This window comes from Bombina bombina, chromosome 2 (assembly GCF_027579735.1).
Source record: "Bombina bombina isolate aBomBom1 chromosome 2, aBomBom1.pri, whole genome shotgun sequence".
Taxonomy (NCBI): domain Eukaryota; kingdom Metazoa; phylum Chordata; class Amphibia; order Anura; family Bombinatoridae; genus Bombina; species Bombina bombina.
The window spans coordinates 202,150,193-202,164,495 of NC_069500.1; the positions used below are offsets into that span (position 1 = coordinate 202,150,193).

At 39.5% G+C, this 14,303-nt stretch overlaps 1 protein-coding gene across 1 annotated transcript in view; it reads right to left on the reverse strand.

Moving 5' to 3' along the window:
• Nucleotides 1-345: 345 nt before the first annotated feature.
• Nucleotides 346-14,303, reverse strand: part of CARTPT (CART prepropeptide) — a 53,629-nt gene continuing 39,671 nt past the window's right edge. Inside the window, exon 5 of the mRNA XM_053699709.1 lies at nt 346-453. Within this exon, the coding sequence (XP_053555684.1) occupies nt 346-453 (108 nt within the window). The remainder of the gene's footprint in view (nt 454-14,303) is intronic.

Genomic DNA, 14,303 nt, shown 5'->3' on the forward strand with positions numbered 1-14,303 from the left:
AGACCATAACATATAAAATAGATTATTATAGCAAAATCTCTTTATTACGTAAACATCTCCATGCTATATTGACATTTCAGGAACAAAAATGTGCAATGGTAAATTAAATCTAATTCTATATGCTTTATTTAATTACAAAAATAATTATAAAGATTTATGGAATGACAATAATAAACACAAATACATGGGTTGGTTTACAAGAGAGCACATTGAAGGTGTAAATAAAAAAAAAATATGTTCATATTTAAACCATTTGAATAAGTAAATGAATAAATGCTACATTCTTTAACTGCTGTTTTTGAAATCAACTAAAATAGAGATATGATTTTTTTTGTAACCCTCTAGTTATAAACATTTTAACAAGAAAGTATTGCATGACGTCCGCCGAGGGCAATCGCAGAGTTTCCCTATTCTGGCTCCTTTGCGGACAGCACACTGCTCTCCTGCATCACACTGCAACAGAAAAACACAGTTAAATGCATCCACTTAAAGGAGTATTTATTCATTAATGCGTAAGAAATTGTTAACTGCATTGTAAAACACATGCATGAAAAATAAATGTTTTAAAAGCAAGGTCCTTGACACACACCCTTTCTCCCTTTGGCCAATTAGGGACAGATATAAACAATCTCTAACACATATAATCTAATCACTGTGCAGCAAGTAACAGTGTTGGGGTTCTGCATTCTACAGAATGCACTCTAGCCTCTCTGGGGGACTACAGTTTTCAGAATTAAATTAATTTAAAGCAGGTAAAATATGCATAATTAATCTTTTAACGGGGAATAACATTTTAGGTTTAATGCCCCTTTAATGTCTGAAAGCACCTTAAACCTATAGTTGTGTAACTAGTACCTAAAGTAACCTATAGGGGTAGATTTATCAAGCAGCGGATGCTGCAATCTACCCCCGAAATTTCAGGTCTGCCTGAAACTTAAGTTAAGAAGCAGCGGTCGTAAGACCGCTGTTTCTAAACTCATCCGCCACCCGAGGTGGCAGACAGCAATCATCTCGATCTGATACAATCTGGATGATTGGCACCCCCTGCTAGTAGCTGATTGGCTGCGAATGTGCAGGGAGCGGAATTGCACAAGCAATACAGCGGATCATGTCCACCGGAATTGCACAAGCAATAAAGCGGATCATGTCCACCCGACATTTGATAAATCTACCCCATAGACTAAAGATATTGCTATGACTAATTCTATTTAATTGTTAGTGAAACATAGATTTTCCTGGTTTCTTTCGTACAGTTTATTAAAAGGATTTTGCTATAATCTGTATATATTAGTGGTGGGCTTCAACAAATACCCATTCCATTTCTGCATAAAGCAATATTTTATTTTCTTGTTGGGCTTGTAAAGGTTCCTCAACAGAATTGTAGGACTTTATCAGGGAATACACACATGTTACTATATTATGCTCATTTTAAATTTAAAATGTAAAATACAAATATTTTTCAACATGATTAATCATCAAAAAAGTATTATGAATGTGTCAGGCATTCACTTGCTTCGTTATTTTATTTATCACTGTCTCTTCCATCTAGCAATCCTTTCTGTATAACGTGATTTTGCCAATTAGTCCTGAACCTTTTACACTCTAATTTTAGATCATGCATTAAATTGATATAAATGATCTTAATATATATGAAAATGTATATTGCATGACACCGGTCACTACTCTCCTTCAGGATATATATACCTCAGTGATTCATTTTCTACTTGGAAATTTGCAACAAGTAACAACTCTGTAAAGTGGGCTGTAGTTGGTGTTATAAACCTTGTAACTATTAGCTGTTTAGATAAGTAAAGCCGTTAGCTGGAGAAATGTTACTGTTGTGTAATCAAAAGTATCATGAGTTCTGTAACTATTGGGTCTTACAAAATGAGTTATATACTGGATAAGTTTTACAAGGACCTATGCAAGAGATCATTTCTTTCTCCCATGTGACCAATCTCCACAATATCTGCTCTACTGCAGTTCTTATTAAGTATGAGGAATTCAGTGATGTCTTTGAGGAAAAGGGGGCAGATAAATGACCACCACATCCTCGCTACCACTGTAAAATGTAATTATATCCAGGAGTCTCTATTCCTAAGGGAAGGATTGACACCAAAGCACCAGAGGAATATATTAAGTGAAATATCATCATCCCCTGAAGGAGCTGTATTCTTCTTCTTGTAGAAAAAAATGAGGGTCTACAACCTTGCAATGATTATAGAGCCTTGAATAACATTACAATAAAAAAATATTCTTTACACATGATACCAGAGCTTTTTGATTACCTTTGAGTACTAAGCTGGATTTATTTTATTTTTTTACTATTTTTAAAAATTGTTTTTTTTTAACTCCCCCCCCCCGATCCCCAAGACTTATACCATTGAAAAGGTTAGGCTATTACCTTTCCAGCGGTGGGTCTTGGGGGTCTGTAGCTGCTTAGATGCCTGAGAAACAGGCTTCTAAGCAGCATGCCCCCTTTCCCTATCTTGTCCATTGTCATTTTTAAATAAAGTTGCACAGTGACATCATCACGTCATTGCGCGTGACGTCACCACACATAACAGGAAGCCCTGGCGATGCCTGTCACTATACATGCCCGATCGCCGGGGTGGGAGTCGATGGGAGCCCCCAGATTGCTCTCAAGGTAGGTGAGTGCTAGCGACAGCTCTAAACCATCGTTGGCACTCAAGGGGTTAAGAAACCAAATTCTTCACTAAATTAGACCTATGAGGGGCCTATAATCTTGTAAGGATTCATCCTAGACAAGAATGGGAGACCATCTTTAACACCCACTCAGGAAACTATGAGTACTTAGTAATGCAATTTGGGCTCTGCTTTTGCAGTGTACCAAGTTTTAAACTTTATCTTCCAAGATCTTTTCAATCAAACTGTGATCAATTACTTAGATGACATCCTAGAAGACATCAGATTCACGTAAAGCAAATTCTCTCTAGACTACGAGAGAATTCTCTGTTTATCAAAATTGTAAATTTGAAAAGACACAGACATCATCTCCTCAGATGGTTTTGGTATGAATCCAAAGAAACTTACTGAAATTTTGCAATTGCCTCAACCCACATCATTTATTGGGGGGCAACTATTCTTGGATTATCCAAATTATTATTGAAAGCTCATCCCAGATTGTTGCAACAATTAAAGCCTTAACTAAGAAAGGGGCTAACTGTTCTTCAAGGCCATTACCTGCAGTTGAGGCTTTCCAAACACTTAAGTCTGCCTTCTACCCTTTCTATTAAATGTCATCTTGATCCTAAATTACAGTTAATATTAGAAGAAGATGATTCAGATTTGGGAAACAAGGCAGCCGTTACAGAGAGAGTTCCTTTTATTAATAAACTACATCCTGTGTCTTTCTTTTAAAAGAGATTCTCCCAATCAGAGTCAAACTATGATGTAGATAACAAAGAACTTCTAGCTATCAAATTAGCTCCTACTGTGTGGAGACATTGGCTAGAAGGAACCAGTAGTAATATGTTGATTCTTACTGACCATACAAATTTGAACCATCTACTAATGTCTCTATATTTGAATACCAAACAAGCCAGGTGGGCCAATGTTTTTCTTCAGGTTTTACTTTTTGGTATCCTATATTCCTAGGACAAAGAATACTAAGGCAGATGCCATATGCAAATTGTTTTCTTTGGAACCCTTATCAACTCCAGACTTTAGTCTGCCTAATCTTCCAGCTCATTGTTTTATAGCACAGAAGTCCATTAATATACTAAGATAATTTCAATAAGTTCAATCTCAAATTCCCTCAATTTACAAACCACGTTCTAATGTTCTTCATGCACCTACCTCCATCTTTAAAGGGACAGTAAACTCAAGATTATATTTTCACTATTTGTATAGAACATGCCATTTTAAACAACTTTCCAATTTACTTCTATTGTAACATCTGATTTGTTCTCTTCATATCTTTTGTTGAAGAGTTAACCTAGATAGGCTGAGGAGTGTGCACATGTCTTTAGCACACAACAGCAGCATCAGTGATTGAAAGAATGTATTACACTTCTAGAAACAATGTTGCTAAACACTGCTGCCATAAAGTACTAAAGACACAAGCGCACTTCTGAGACAAAGGATATCAAGAGAACAAAGCAAATTTGATAATTGAAGACTGAAGACAGTTGTTTAAAATTACATACTGTATACAAATACTGGGCACATGAAGGAAAACCTTATGGACACCCAGGTCAAGATCAAACATATTACTTACTTCACTAACTTGTATGGTGGTCTACTATGGAGAAAGATTCTATTGATTATGTCTCAGCTTGTATTGTTTGTGCATCAAATAAAAATATACATTCCCCACCTCCGGGATTACTTCAACCCTTGCCTGTACCAAAAACAACCATGGATCCATCTAGCCATGGACTTCATTGTAGACCTACCTCCAACCAATGACAATACTTTGATTTAGGTAGTAACTGACCAATTCTCCAAACACACTTCTTTTTTTAAATATTTTATTTATTTCCAGCACCAATCACAACAACAAGCCATGTCAATTAAAGATAACTTTGCACAGTACAACAATGAGCTTTGTCACTACAATAGCACTGGGATTTTATTTCTATTTTTATTGTCCCTTCTCATTTATCTCAATTCTCCCTACTCCTCTTACTCTTTCCATTCTCTATGCTCAACCTTGGTTGCCTTAATCTAAATATAACTACTATTGGAAGTAACCTAACTGATTAACATTTATACATTTGTTGCTAAACTGTCGCACACTCCTCTTGTTTGAGTAGTTACTCCAGTGTCCCGTTTTTCTCTTCACTGAGAGTGTCCAAAAGTCTGTGATGTGGAGTCTTATCCTTTGTGTAATAAGATCTGTCTTTCTCACAGATTGACCTCTTATTGTTCCACAGTTGACCCATTACAACGCATTCCATATCATTTCTATCGCTCTACCCTGTCTCCAAAAGTTTATTTCTCAATCTCACCTCGAGGCGCCCCCCCCCCCAGGGTCCTCCCTCCATTTTTTTGTTCCTGTCCATCTACCACCTCCCTTATTTATTTAAATGTTTAGGTAAATATATTCCATTTTCCACGTAGCTGTGCTTCTAGCACCTGTTCTGAATCTTTAAGTGGGTAAAGGATTTGTCTCTGATGCGATCGATCTAGGCTACAGATCAGGGGCTCCCATTTGGAGAGGAAGTGTCGTGTCCTTTGTGTTATGTCTCCCAATGTGTCTATTTGCTCACATACCATTTGTTTTAGTAGTGTTTCTTTTAGGTGAGTTAAGCTTGGTGGTGTGGGTGTCATCCACTGTTTAAAAATGAGTTTTCTAGCATGTAGTATTACATTGTGAATAAACTTGTTGTGGTTCCGTATCTCTGCCTGTGGGTGTAGAAATATCACCATCTCTATTGACAGTTCTATTCGTTCCCTGGTACTATGCTCTAACCACCTCTGTGTCATACCCCAGAATTTTGTTAACCTTGGGCACTCCCATATCATGTGTACGAGATTCGGGTTGGGGAGTGAACATTTTGGGCAGAGACCCGAAGCCTCCGGGCTCCACCTGTGGAACATTTTGGGTGTTATATATGTGTTGTGGACTAGTTTTGTATGTGACTCTCGTATTTCGTTTGACAAAGATGCCTTTCTCACCTTTATGAAGCTTTGTGTAATACATTGTTCTGTAGGTGTCTGTCCAGTCAATGTGTTGCATATTTTTAGGATATGGACCGTAGTAGCATTGTTAAGTGCGGTTTGAAGGGTTTTATATGTATGGGTGATTGAAGTCATTCCCCCCTTCGTCACAGTCAACAGTTTGTAAATGTCACATTTGGTGTCGGACATATCTCCAGCCCTCAGGAGGTCCTGTACATAATGTCTCACCTGGAGAAACGTAAAGTGGTGATTGTTGGGTATATTAAAGTCTTTTTGCACATCTCTAAAGGGTCTAATCGTTGTTTGGTTTTCCATCAAGACCTGTCGGACAGTTGTCACACCCCACTCCTCCCATTGTCTAAAGGGTTTTGTGGTGAATCCCGCCTGGAAGCCAGGATTACCCCGCAAGGGTATGTATATAGTATGCCGATGTGAGATTCCCAGGGCTTTACATATTTTCCACCATGCCTTTATAGGCTGGTGTAGAAGGGTTGCTTCTCTAGTTATGGCGTTGGCTTGTACGCGAGTCATATGTGGGAGCATCTTCAGTGACCAAGGTTTAATGATCTCTGACTCTAAATTGTAATTGGTAAAGTGTCCCCTATCCAAAAACCAATCCATCACATACTTGGCCAAAGCTGCCCAATTGTAATGTTCAATGTTTGGCAGACCGAAACCTCCCATCGCAGGCTCGGATGTCATTTTAAGGTGGCTTATTTTATGTTTTTTCCCCTTCCACAGGAAATGCAGTATGTCCCTATTTAGCAGCTTGAGATCTTGTTTGTGTATGAGCTCTGGAAGCATTTGCATGTTGTACAACAGTTTGGGAAATAGTATCATCTTGATTAGTCCTACTCTCCCTGATAGGGTGAGCGGGAGGGTGTACCAGCTTGACAACCTTCACCGTAAGTCTTTCAACAGTGGGCGGAAGTTAACCTTGTACCATTGGGTGGGATCTCTGGTTAGGGTGATACCTAGATATTTGAATGTGTTAGTGATTATTTTAAAATTGTCAGGAAGAGGCACAGAAGGGTTACCATTCTGTAACCATAGCAGTTCTGATTTATCTTTTTTTTATACAGTATCCCGAGATTTCGCTAAAATCAGTAATAATCTGCATTATGTTAGGGATATTTCGCCTAGGTTCATGTGTGTAGAGGACCATGTCGTCTGCAAAAAGGGACATGTGAATATTCTCCTTACCTATTTTTAAGCCCTCCATGTATTTCCTAATTCTAATTGCCAGAGGCTCTAGGGCCAGGTCAAAAAGTAGCGGGGACAGGGGGCATCCCTGTCTTGTACCCCTCATGAGCGAGAACAATTTTGACGGTGTGCCATTAATCAGTATCGCTGCCTGAGGCTCATTGTAGATGTCCTTTATAGCTCTCATGAAAGAGCCCTGTATGCCAAACTTTCCCAGGGTAGTGAATAAGTGGTCCCACAATATCTTGTCGAATGCTTTTTCCGCATCCACAAGTATCAGACAAGCGTCGTCAGTACAATTGGTCTGGTCGCGTCCGTCTTTTCCTCAGTAGTGTTTGAGTACTAATTGTAATTTTCTCATGTTTTTAACTGAGGATCTGCCTTTCACAAATCCAGTCTGGTCACTATGTACCAAAAGGGGAAGTATCTCTGCTAGTCTGTTGGCCAGAATTTTTGTGAATAATTTGTAGTCGGAGTTAAGTAGGGAGATTGGTCGATAAGATGAGGTTAGTAATGGGTCTCTGCCTGGTTTGGGGATAACTGTCACGTTTACTTCCGTAAATCTATTGGATAAATTTGCCCTCCCTTCTAGGATCGCATTGTAGAGTCGTGTGAGGGTGTCTGAGGTCTCTTCTTTTACCATTTTGAAGAATTCCCCTGGTAATCCATCCGGCCCCGGGGACTTGTCTAGGGGCAACGCCTCAATTGCCCTAGTGACCTCTAGAAGATGTATTGGGGCATTTAGTTTAGTAATTTGGTCTTCATGTAGCTGTGGAAGATTCATATCCTTCCAAAATGTTTGCTTCCTCACTATGTCTATATCTTGTGAGTTGTACAGGTTAGAGTAGTAGTCAATGAAAGCTCTATGTATGTCCGTTTCCTGTGTGAGTATCTTGTCCTTGTCCCTAATGGCAACTATATTATTAGGCTTTCTGTCTAGTTTGGTGATTTTTGCTAATAGTTTCCCTGTACGGTTCCCATACCGGTAAAAGTCAGCTTGCAGTCGATTATGAGCAGTTATTGAGGTCTGTATAAGATGTGTGTCCCTAAAGGCTTTAGTATTTCTGTATTTAGTTCTGTTTTGGTCTGTCGGGTTTCGCAAGTATAGATTCCTGGCATTCAAAAGTTGACTTAGGAGTAGGTCCCCTCTCATTTTGTGAGTTTTTGTTAACTTTGCCGCATAAGCTGTCACTACCCCTCTCAATACTGCCTTTGCAGATTCCCAAAACAGTGAGATGTCGTTCATATGTTGGATGTTTAGCTCTTTGTATACTAACCATTCCCCTATTAAGTGCTTCTTAAGATTAAGGTCATGGTACAAGTATGTGGGAAAACTCCATTTACGAGTCTTTCTATGAGGAATGTCAGTGTCCAGCTCCAGCAAAACTGGGGCATGGTCCGAAATAGTGATGGGGTCTATCTTTACCTCCCTGATCCTTGGGCATAGAGATCTAGAGACTAAAAAATAGTCTATGCGAGACAGAGTAGTTTTAGAGGGGTGTAAACACGTATGATCTCTCGCTTCTGGATTTCTTTCCCTCCAAACATCTAAGAGGCATAGAGTATTTCTAAAATGTTTTAATATCAGCGTTTCTCTCTTGGAGTTTGGCCATGACTTTGGTTGGGGTGTGACTAGATTAGGGTTACGAAACCTATCTGCTGGTGATTGTGGCGCTATATTATAGTCCCCCCCTGCTATTATGGGGAGATCTGAGAATTGTATGAGTTGACTTTGTAGGTGGCTCAAGAATTCTCTCTTTCCCGTATGGGGACCGTATACTCCACATAGAATCAAGTGATGTGTGCCTAATTGCAGTTTAACAACCAGATAACGTCCCTCCGCGTCAGTCACTATCTGTAAGATATTGTAGTCCAGACCTTTCCGGAATAGCATTGCCACTCCCCTTGCTCGTTTCCCCTCATATGGAGTGTATATTACCTCACCTACCCAGCTTTGTCTCAGTTTCTGGTGTTCTGCTTGTGAGAGATGTGTCTCTTCAAGTATCGCTATGTCTGTTTTCCTATTGTTGAGCTGTCTTAGGATCGCCTTTCTTTTAATTGGGGATGTAATCCCCCCCATGTTCCATGTGACTATCCTCATTCTATTATGTTATAGGTGGATAGTGTGTGGTCTAATCTCTATATATCAGTGAGAGAATGTATGTTGTGATGTGGATGACTCCTCTGGTTTGTCAGAGTGTGCTTGATTTACTTACATATGACGTCACCGAGATCTCTCCTTCTGGTCCCCTGGGGCAGCACCTCAAGACTAAGTATACTAAACCTACTCTCAGAGAAGATAGTAAATAAACAGAACAATAAACAATAACTTTTCCCTTCCCCCCAACAATTTAATCACACACAAAGTTTCTTCCAAGAAGAAGAACAGCCCCCCCCCCCCCACTTGTAAAGGATATAGCTTCACATGACTAAGTCTGTAAGTTCTTTGTAGTGCTCTGTTTCATAGCATTGATGTTGATCTTCAGGTTCACGAAGTAGAAGGTGAGTTTTCCTGATCTACTGTTGGCTGTAGTTCATTCTCCCTCCTCAGGTGTAGTTTGAGTTGCATTGGTGAATCAAAGAACAGGGGTCCATTTGTTGTATGAAGTTGAAGTCTTGCTGGGTACAGTAGGGCTTCTCCCCTGCTCGATGAGTTGCTTGCAGTAAGGTGAGAATTATTTTCTCCTAGCTGCCACAGCCGCAGAGTAGTCTTGAAATAGGTATATTTTTTTGCCTTCATACTCCAGGGAAGAGATCTTCCTATACGCTTGCAATATGAGTATTTTTGTCTTGAAATTGAGATATTTTACCATGACCTGCCGTGGTTGTTGATTATTTCCTCCTTGCCTTTTCAGGTCTCCAACTCTGTGGGCTCTTTCTACTGTACATGGTATACATGATCAAGGAATATGTAGCAGGGTTGGCAGGGTGGTTTCTGCAAATTCAACCAGCTGTGCCCCGGGAAGGGACTCTGGTATCCCCACTATTCTTAGGTTGTTTCTTCTCGACCTGTTCTCCAAGTCATCAATCTTTGCCCACAGCCATTCAGTCTGCTGTTGCAGCGATTGTATATTAGTTTCAGCTTCCCTGTGACGAGTTTCTCCTTCTGCAACCTTTTGTTCCACCTGATTCAGCCTGCCATTGAATGACTTAACTTCTGCTGTGAGTCCATCCCTGTTTGAAGTTGACTCTATCTTTGGCAAAAACAAGGCAGATATCTGGGAAACAATCGGGTGTGTGTCTCCAAAGTTGGTGTTTGGCGTATCTTCAGGGTTTAGTGGAGTCTGTGGCGTCTCCATTTGCTTCTTTTTTTCTGCATTCTTCAGCCTGTTCGCCATGGTGGCTGTTTTTTTCACGTATGAGTTGTAATATTTTTGCATGCAGATGTAGGCGCCACTCAACCGTGATCCCCAGTTAGTAATATTTTGTAAACAGTTCCAGGTGCCCCTCAGCTGTATTCTTTTATTGTGTATATCTAGCTATAGGTCGTCAGGGTTATGAAATGATCTCAAGGCTACAGAGTTATAGTCTATCCAGACTCCCTATGAAAATTAATATTTGGTGGGTGAGCGAGGGGTATGGACTCGTGGCCTCTATCCCTGCATCTCTCTAGGGTGCGCTTTTAGTACTATGCAGAGTCTTAGGCCCTAGAGCCAAGAGAATGGCAGCAGAATCAGGCCACACAATACCATGAAATAGTGTGCTCTCTCTGAGACTGTTAGTGTCTCTAGGAACACTGAGCTTGACCCTTAGAAAGTCTATTCTTGTCAGTTTAATTTTCCTATGGACTTTATTTGAACAGGGCCAACTTGTGTCACTTGGATAAGTCCATTATTCCTTTAGCTCTTATGCCCTATGTCTGCTGAGAAGGGTGCCTGAGATCTGATGCCCCCAACTTCTGTGTCATGCAGCAAAACAACAGCAGCCTGTCAGCTATCTTTAAATTTATCCCAACGCTGTTTCTTAGATTAAAGGGTTGTTCTTTTGTGTGGTTTTTAATGTATATGGGTGTTAACTGTGAGGCGAAGCTGCTTTTAGTAACCTGGGCAGCAATCTGATCTAAGCCAGCCCTCTCCAGTCACGCCGGGCCGCCACTATACTATGTAGGTGTGTTGCGCACTAATCAGGCCTCTGGCAGTGAAGGCAAGATGGCGGTTTTCCCGCCGGTGGCCAGACTCGCCCTTTGAGCTTGGGGACCTGTCTGTTCAGCAGCCCGGACTTGTGTTAGGTATGTGAGTCCTTGCCGCTTGCTTCTTGTAAGGTGATGGGTCTTCCTTGAGTCTCGCGCTGTCAGGAACTCCTGTGGCTGCAACCGCAGCCCTTCTCCGCTCTCTCTGTCTGATTGCTTTTGCGGTGGGGGAATCAGATGACAGATTCCTTGCTGCTCAGGGTCCGGACAGGTGCTTGTATCACCTGCCAAGGATATCAGCACTGTTTTAGGTGTTTTCCTGGTTTTAACACAATTTAAGAACCCAGATGCTCTGGAGCTCTATCTCTTGCATCCACTCTGTTACACCCTCCCACCGGAAGTCTGCTCCCAAACACACTTATTTTATTGCATTAACTTAATTAATAACTGTTTGGGAGCTTGCCACCTTATTTTTTTTTCTTCATATCATCCATCTCAATGGCATCCCAGAACAGATTGTGTCAGAAAGAGGCTCTCAGTTCATCTCTGCCTTTTGAAAAGGCTCTGTTGTGCATAAGGTACTACTTTTTGTCTGTCCTCTAGCCCTCTTCCTCAAACCAATGAACAAGCTGGGAAAATTAAAGGGACAGTCAACACCCGGCAGAACTTAATACCATCATTTAGATACTCAGAATAAGATCCGCCTGCACCACCTCCCATGTTAAATACCTCTAACCATATGGAGTAATCGTCCACAACACATACGTTTTTCAGCTGTAGACATGGCCGCCAAACTCCACCCCTCTTCCTTCATCCCCCTTTTCTATAGAACTCATGCTCGTTCATGCTCTTGCTAATGCGCATTCCTGTCTGCTCGCAAGCAGAAACTTTAAATGCTGCTGGGTGACCGCTGGTATAGAATCCGACTGAGGATTCTATTATGATTGGCTGTTTATTTAAAAAAGAAATGTATTACGTTACGTTGGGTGGAGTTTGTCGGCCATGTCTACAGCTGAAAAATGTATGTGCTGTGGATATCGTTAGAGGTATTTAATATGGGAGGTGGTGCATGAGCATCTTATTCTGAGTATCTAAAAGATGGTATTAAGTTCTGCCGGTTGTTGACTGTCCCTTTAATCATGATCTGAAATCCTTCTAACAAGCCTATGTAAATGATCGGTAGCCAAATTTATGCAAACCTTCTTCTTCTGCCAGAACAGAATACTCTCTAAAATTCTTAATTAAAGTGTTCTCCTTTTCCTGAAGCCTTAGGTTTGTCTCCTAGCACCAAATAAATGTAATATTTTCAATGATAAAATGAAACCAATGTTAACGCATCTAATCACAATATGTTATGCTAGTACGGCTATAGTATATGAATACTATAGCTGGAGATTATTTTTGAAGAAGATAGAGCTGCAGTTAAATGGACAGTATAGTTAAAATTAAACTTTTATGATGCAGATAGATTATTCGATTTTAAGCAACTTTGTGGTTTACTCCTATTATCAAATTTTCTTTGTTCTTTTGGTATCCTTACTTACAGGGAAAGCAATGCACCACTTAACTGTCCCTTTGTTGAAATATGTTTTTGCATGAAAATAACTAAATACTGTTACATTTCATTTGAAGCTAGTGAGGTATTATTGTATTGTTCAATGGCTGAGGGCATTTTGTTATATTTAAATCTTGCAACATATTACAATATCATTATTTTGCCAACCAAAATTGTAACCCCCCAAACAATAAGAAAAACAAGATTATTTATACTGATAATTTGACAGGTACTTCAGGAAAATGGAAAACTAAGATACATACCTAAAGCATAGTCATACAAATATAAAAACAAATATAATTCAAAAACAAAATGATTGACATTTCTATTCCACTGCAAACCTTTTGTAAGTCACCTCACACCTGAGATCAGATCCATAGTCCTGCTGCACTCTATAAGTCACATGGAAACATCAGCTATAAGATCAGACCCATTTGCCCTGCAATCCCCTCTATCATCCACATGCCCACATCAGGTTTCTAATTAGTCCTCTGGCCCTGTTGCCTGTTATCTTAAGTCACTGATGGTTGTGACTGATGTTTCCCTGTGTATGTTCTACTGTAACTTAAGCACCACTTTTGGATTATTTCTGTGCGAGTGGAGTGGTAAAAGGAGGGAACTGGCCTGGTAGCTTATCTGGCCATAACGTGCATAACCATTTTTCTTTGTTTAAAGGGATATGTAATCCAATGTTTTTCTTTTCTGATTCAGATAGAGCATACAATGTTAAACACATTTCCAATTTACTTATATTATCATCATATGCTTTGTTCTCTTAGTACCCTTTGTTGAAAGAGCATCAATGCACTACTGGCAGCTTGCTGAACACACTGGATGAGCCAGTCACAAGAGGCATATATTTGCAGCAAACAATCAGCAGCTAGCTCCAAGTAAAGAATTGCTGCCATTCTTTCAACAAAGGATACCAAGTGAACAGAACACATTTAATAACAAAAGTAATCTGGAAAGCTATTTATGCTATATGTGAATCATAAAATAAAAAAAGTGAGTTTTATGTCTCTTTAAGGTTAAACTTATTTTGCTCTGGTTTATAAGGAGTTAAACTTAGTATCTCAGCTTTAACAGATTTGATTAAACTGTCTTTAAAAGAAAATTATAATTTCCATCTAATTGTGTGCAAAACTAACAATTTAACTTGTAGCACAAATATTCATTTTTCCATTGGGTCTATTGACTGGTATAGAACAACGCTTATATCCTGTTTATCTGCAAAAAATCCTGACTCACTCTCCATTTCTGATTTCCCACAAAGAATCATTGTAACTGTATCTGTAAAACATCATCACCCATGTCCCTGCCTGTGCTTCTAATTTATTTAATAACATTTATAGCATTATATAATAAAATGTATAGCCTGTGTCAACATTATTTAGATTTATAATCTATATGTATAAATTATTTAAAATGAAAAAAATATCTGTCAAAGTAAATTAAAATGTCCCATCATGTTGCTTCCATTTTAGAGATGCTGTGTATTGCATATATTGGCTATTTTTTATTTTACTTTTTTTCTCTCTCTCTAAACATCTCTGCAAGCAGAACTTCTACCCCAGTCTCTGACCACATACCCACCTCTAGTAATTAAAGGGACAGACTACTCTGGAATTGTTATTGTTTAAAAAGATAGATAAACCCATTCCCCAGTTTTGCATAAGCAACACGGTTATATTAATACACTTTTTACATCTGTGATTACCTTGTATCTAAGCCTCTGCAGACTGCCCCCTTATTTCAGTTATTTTGACAGAC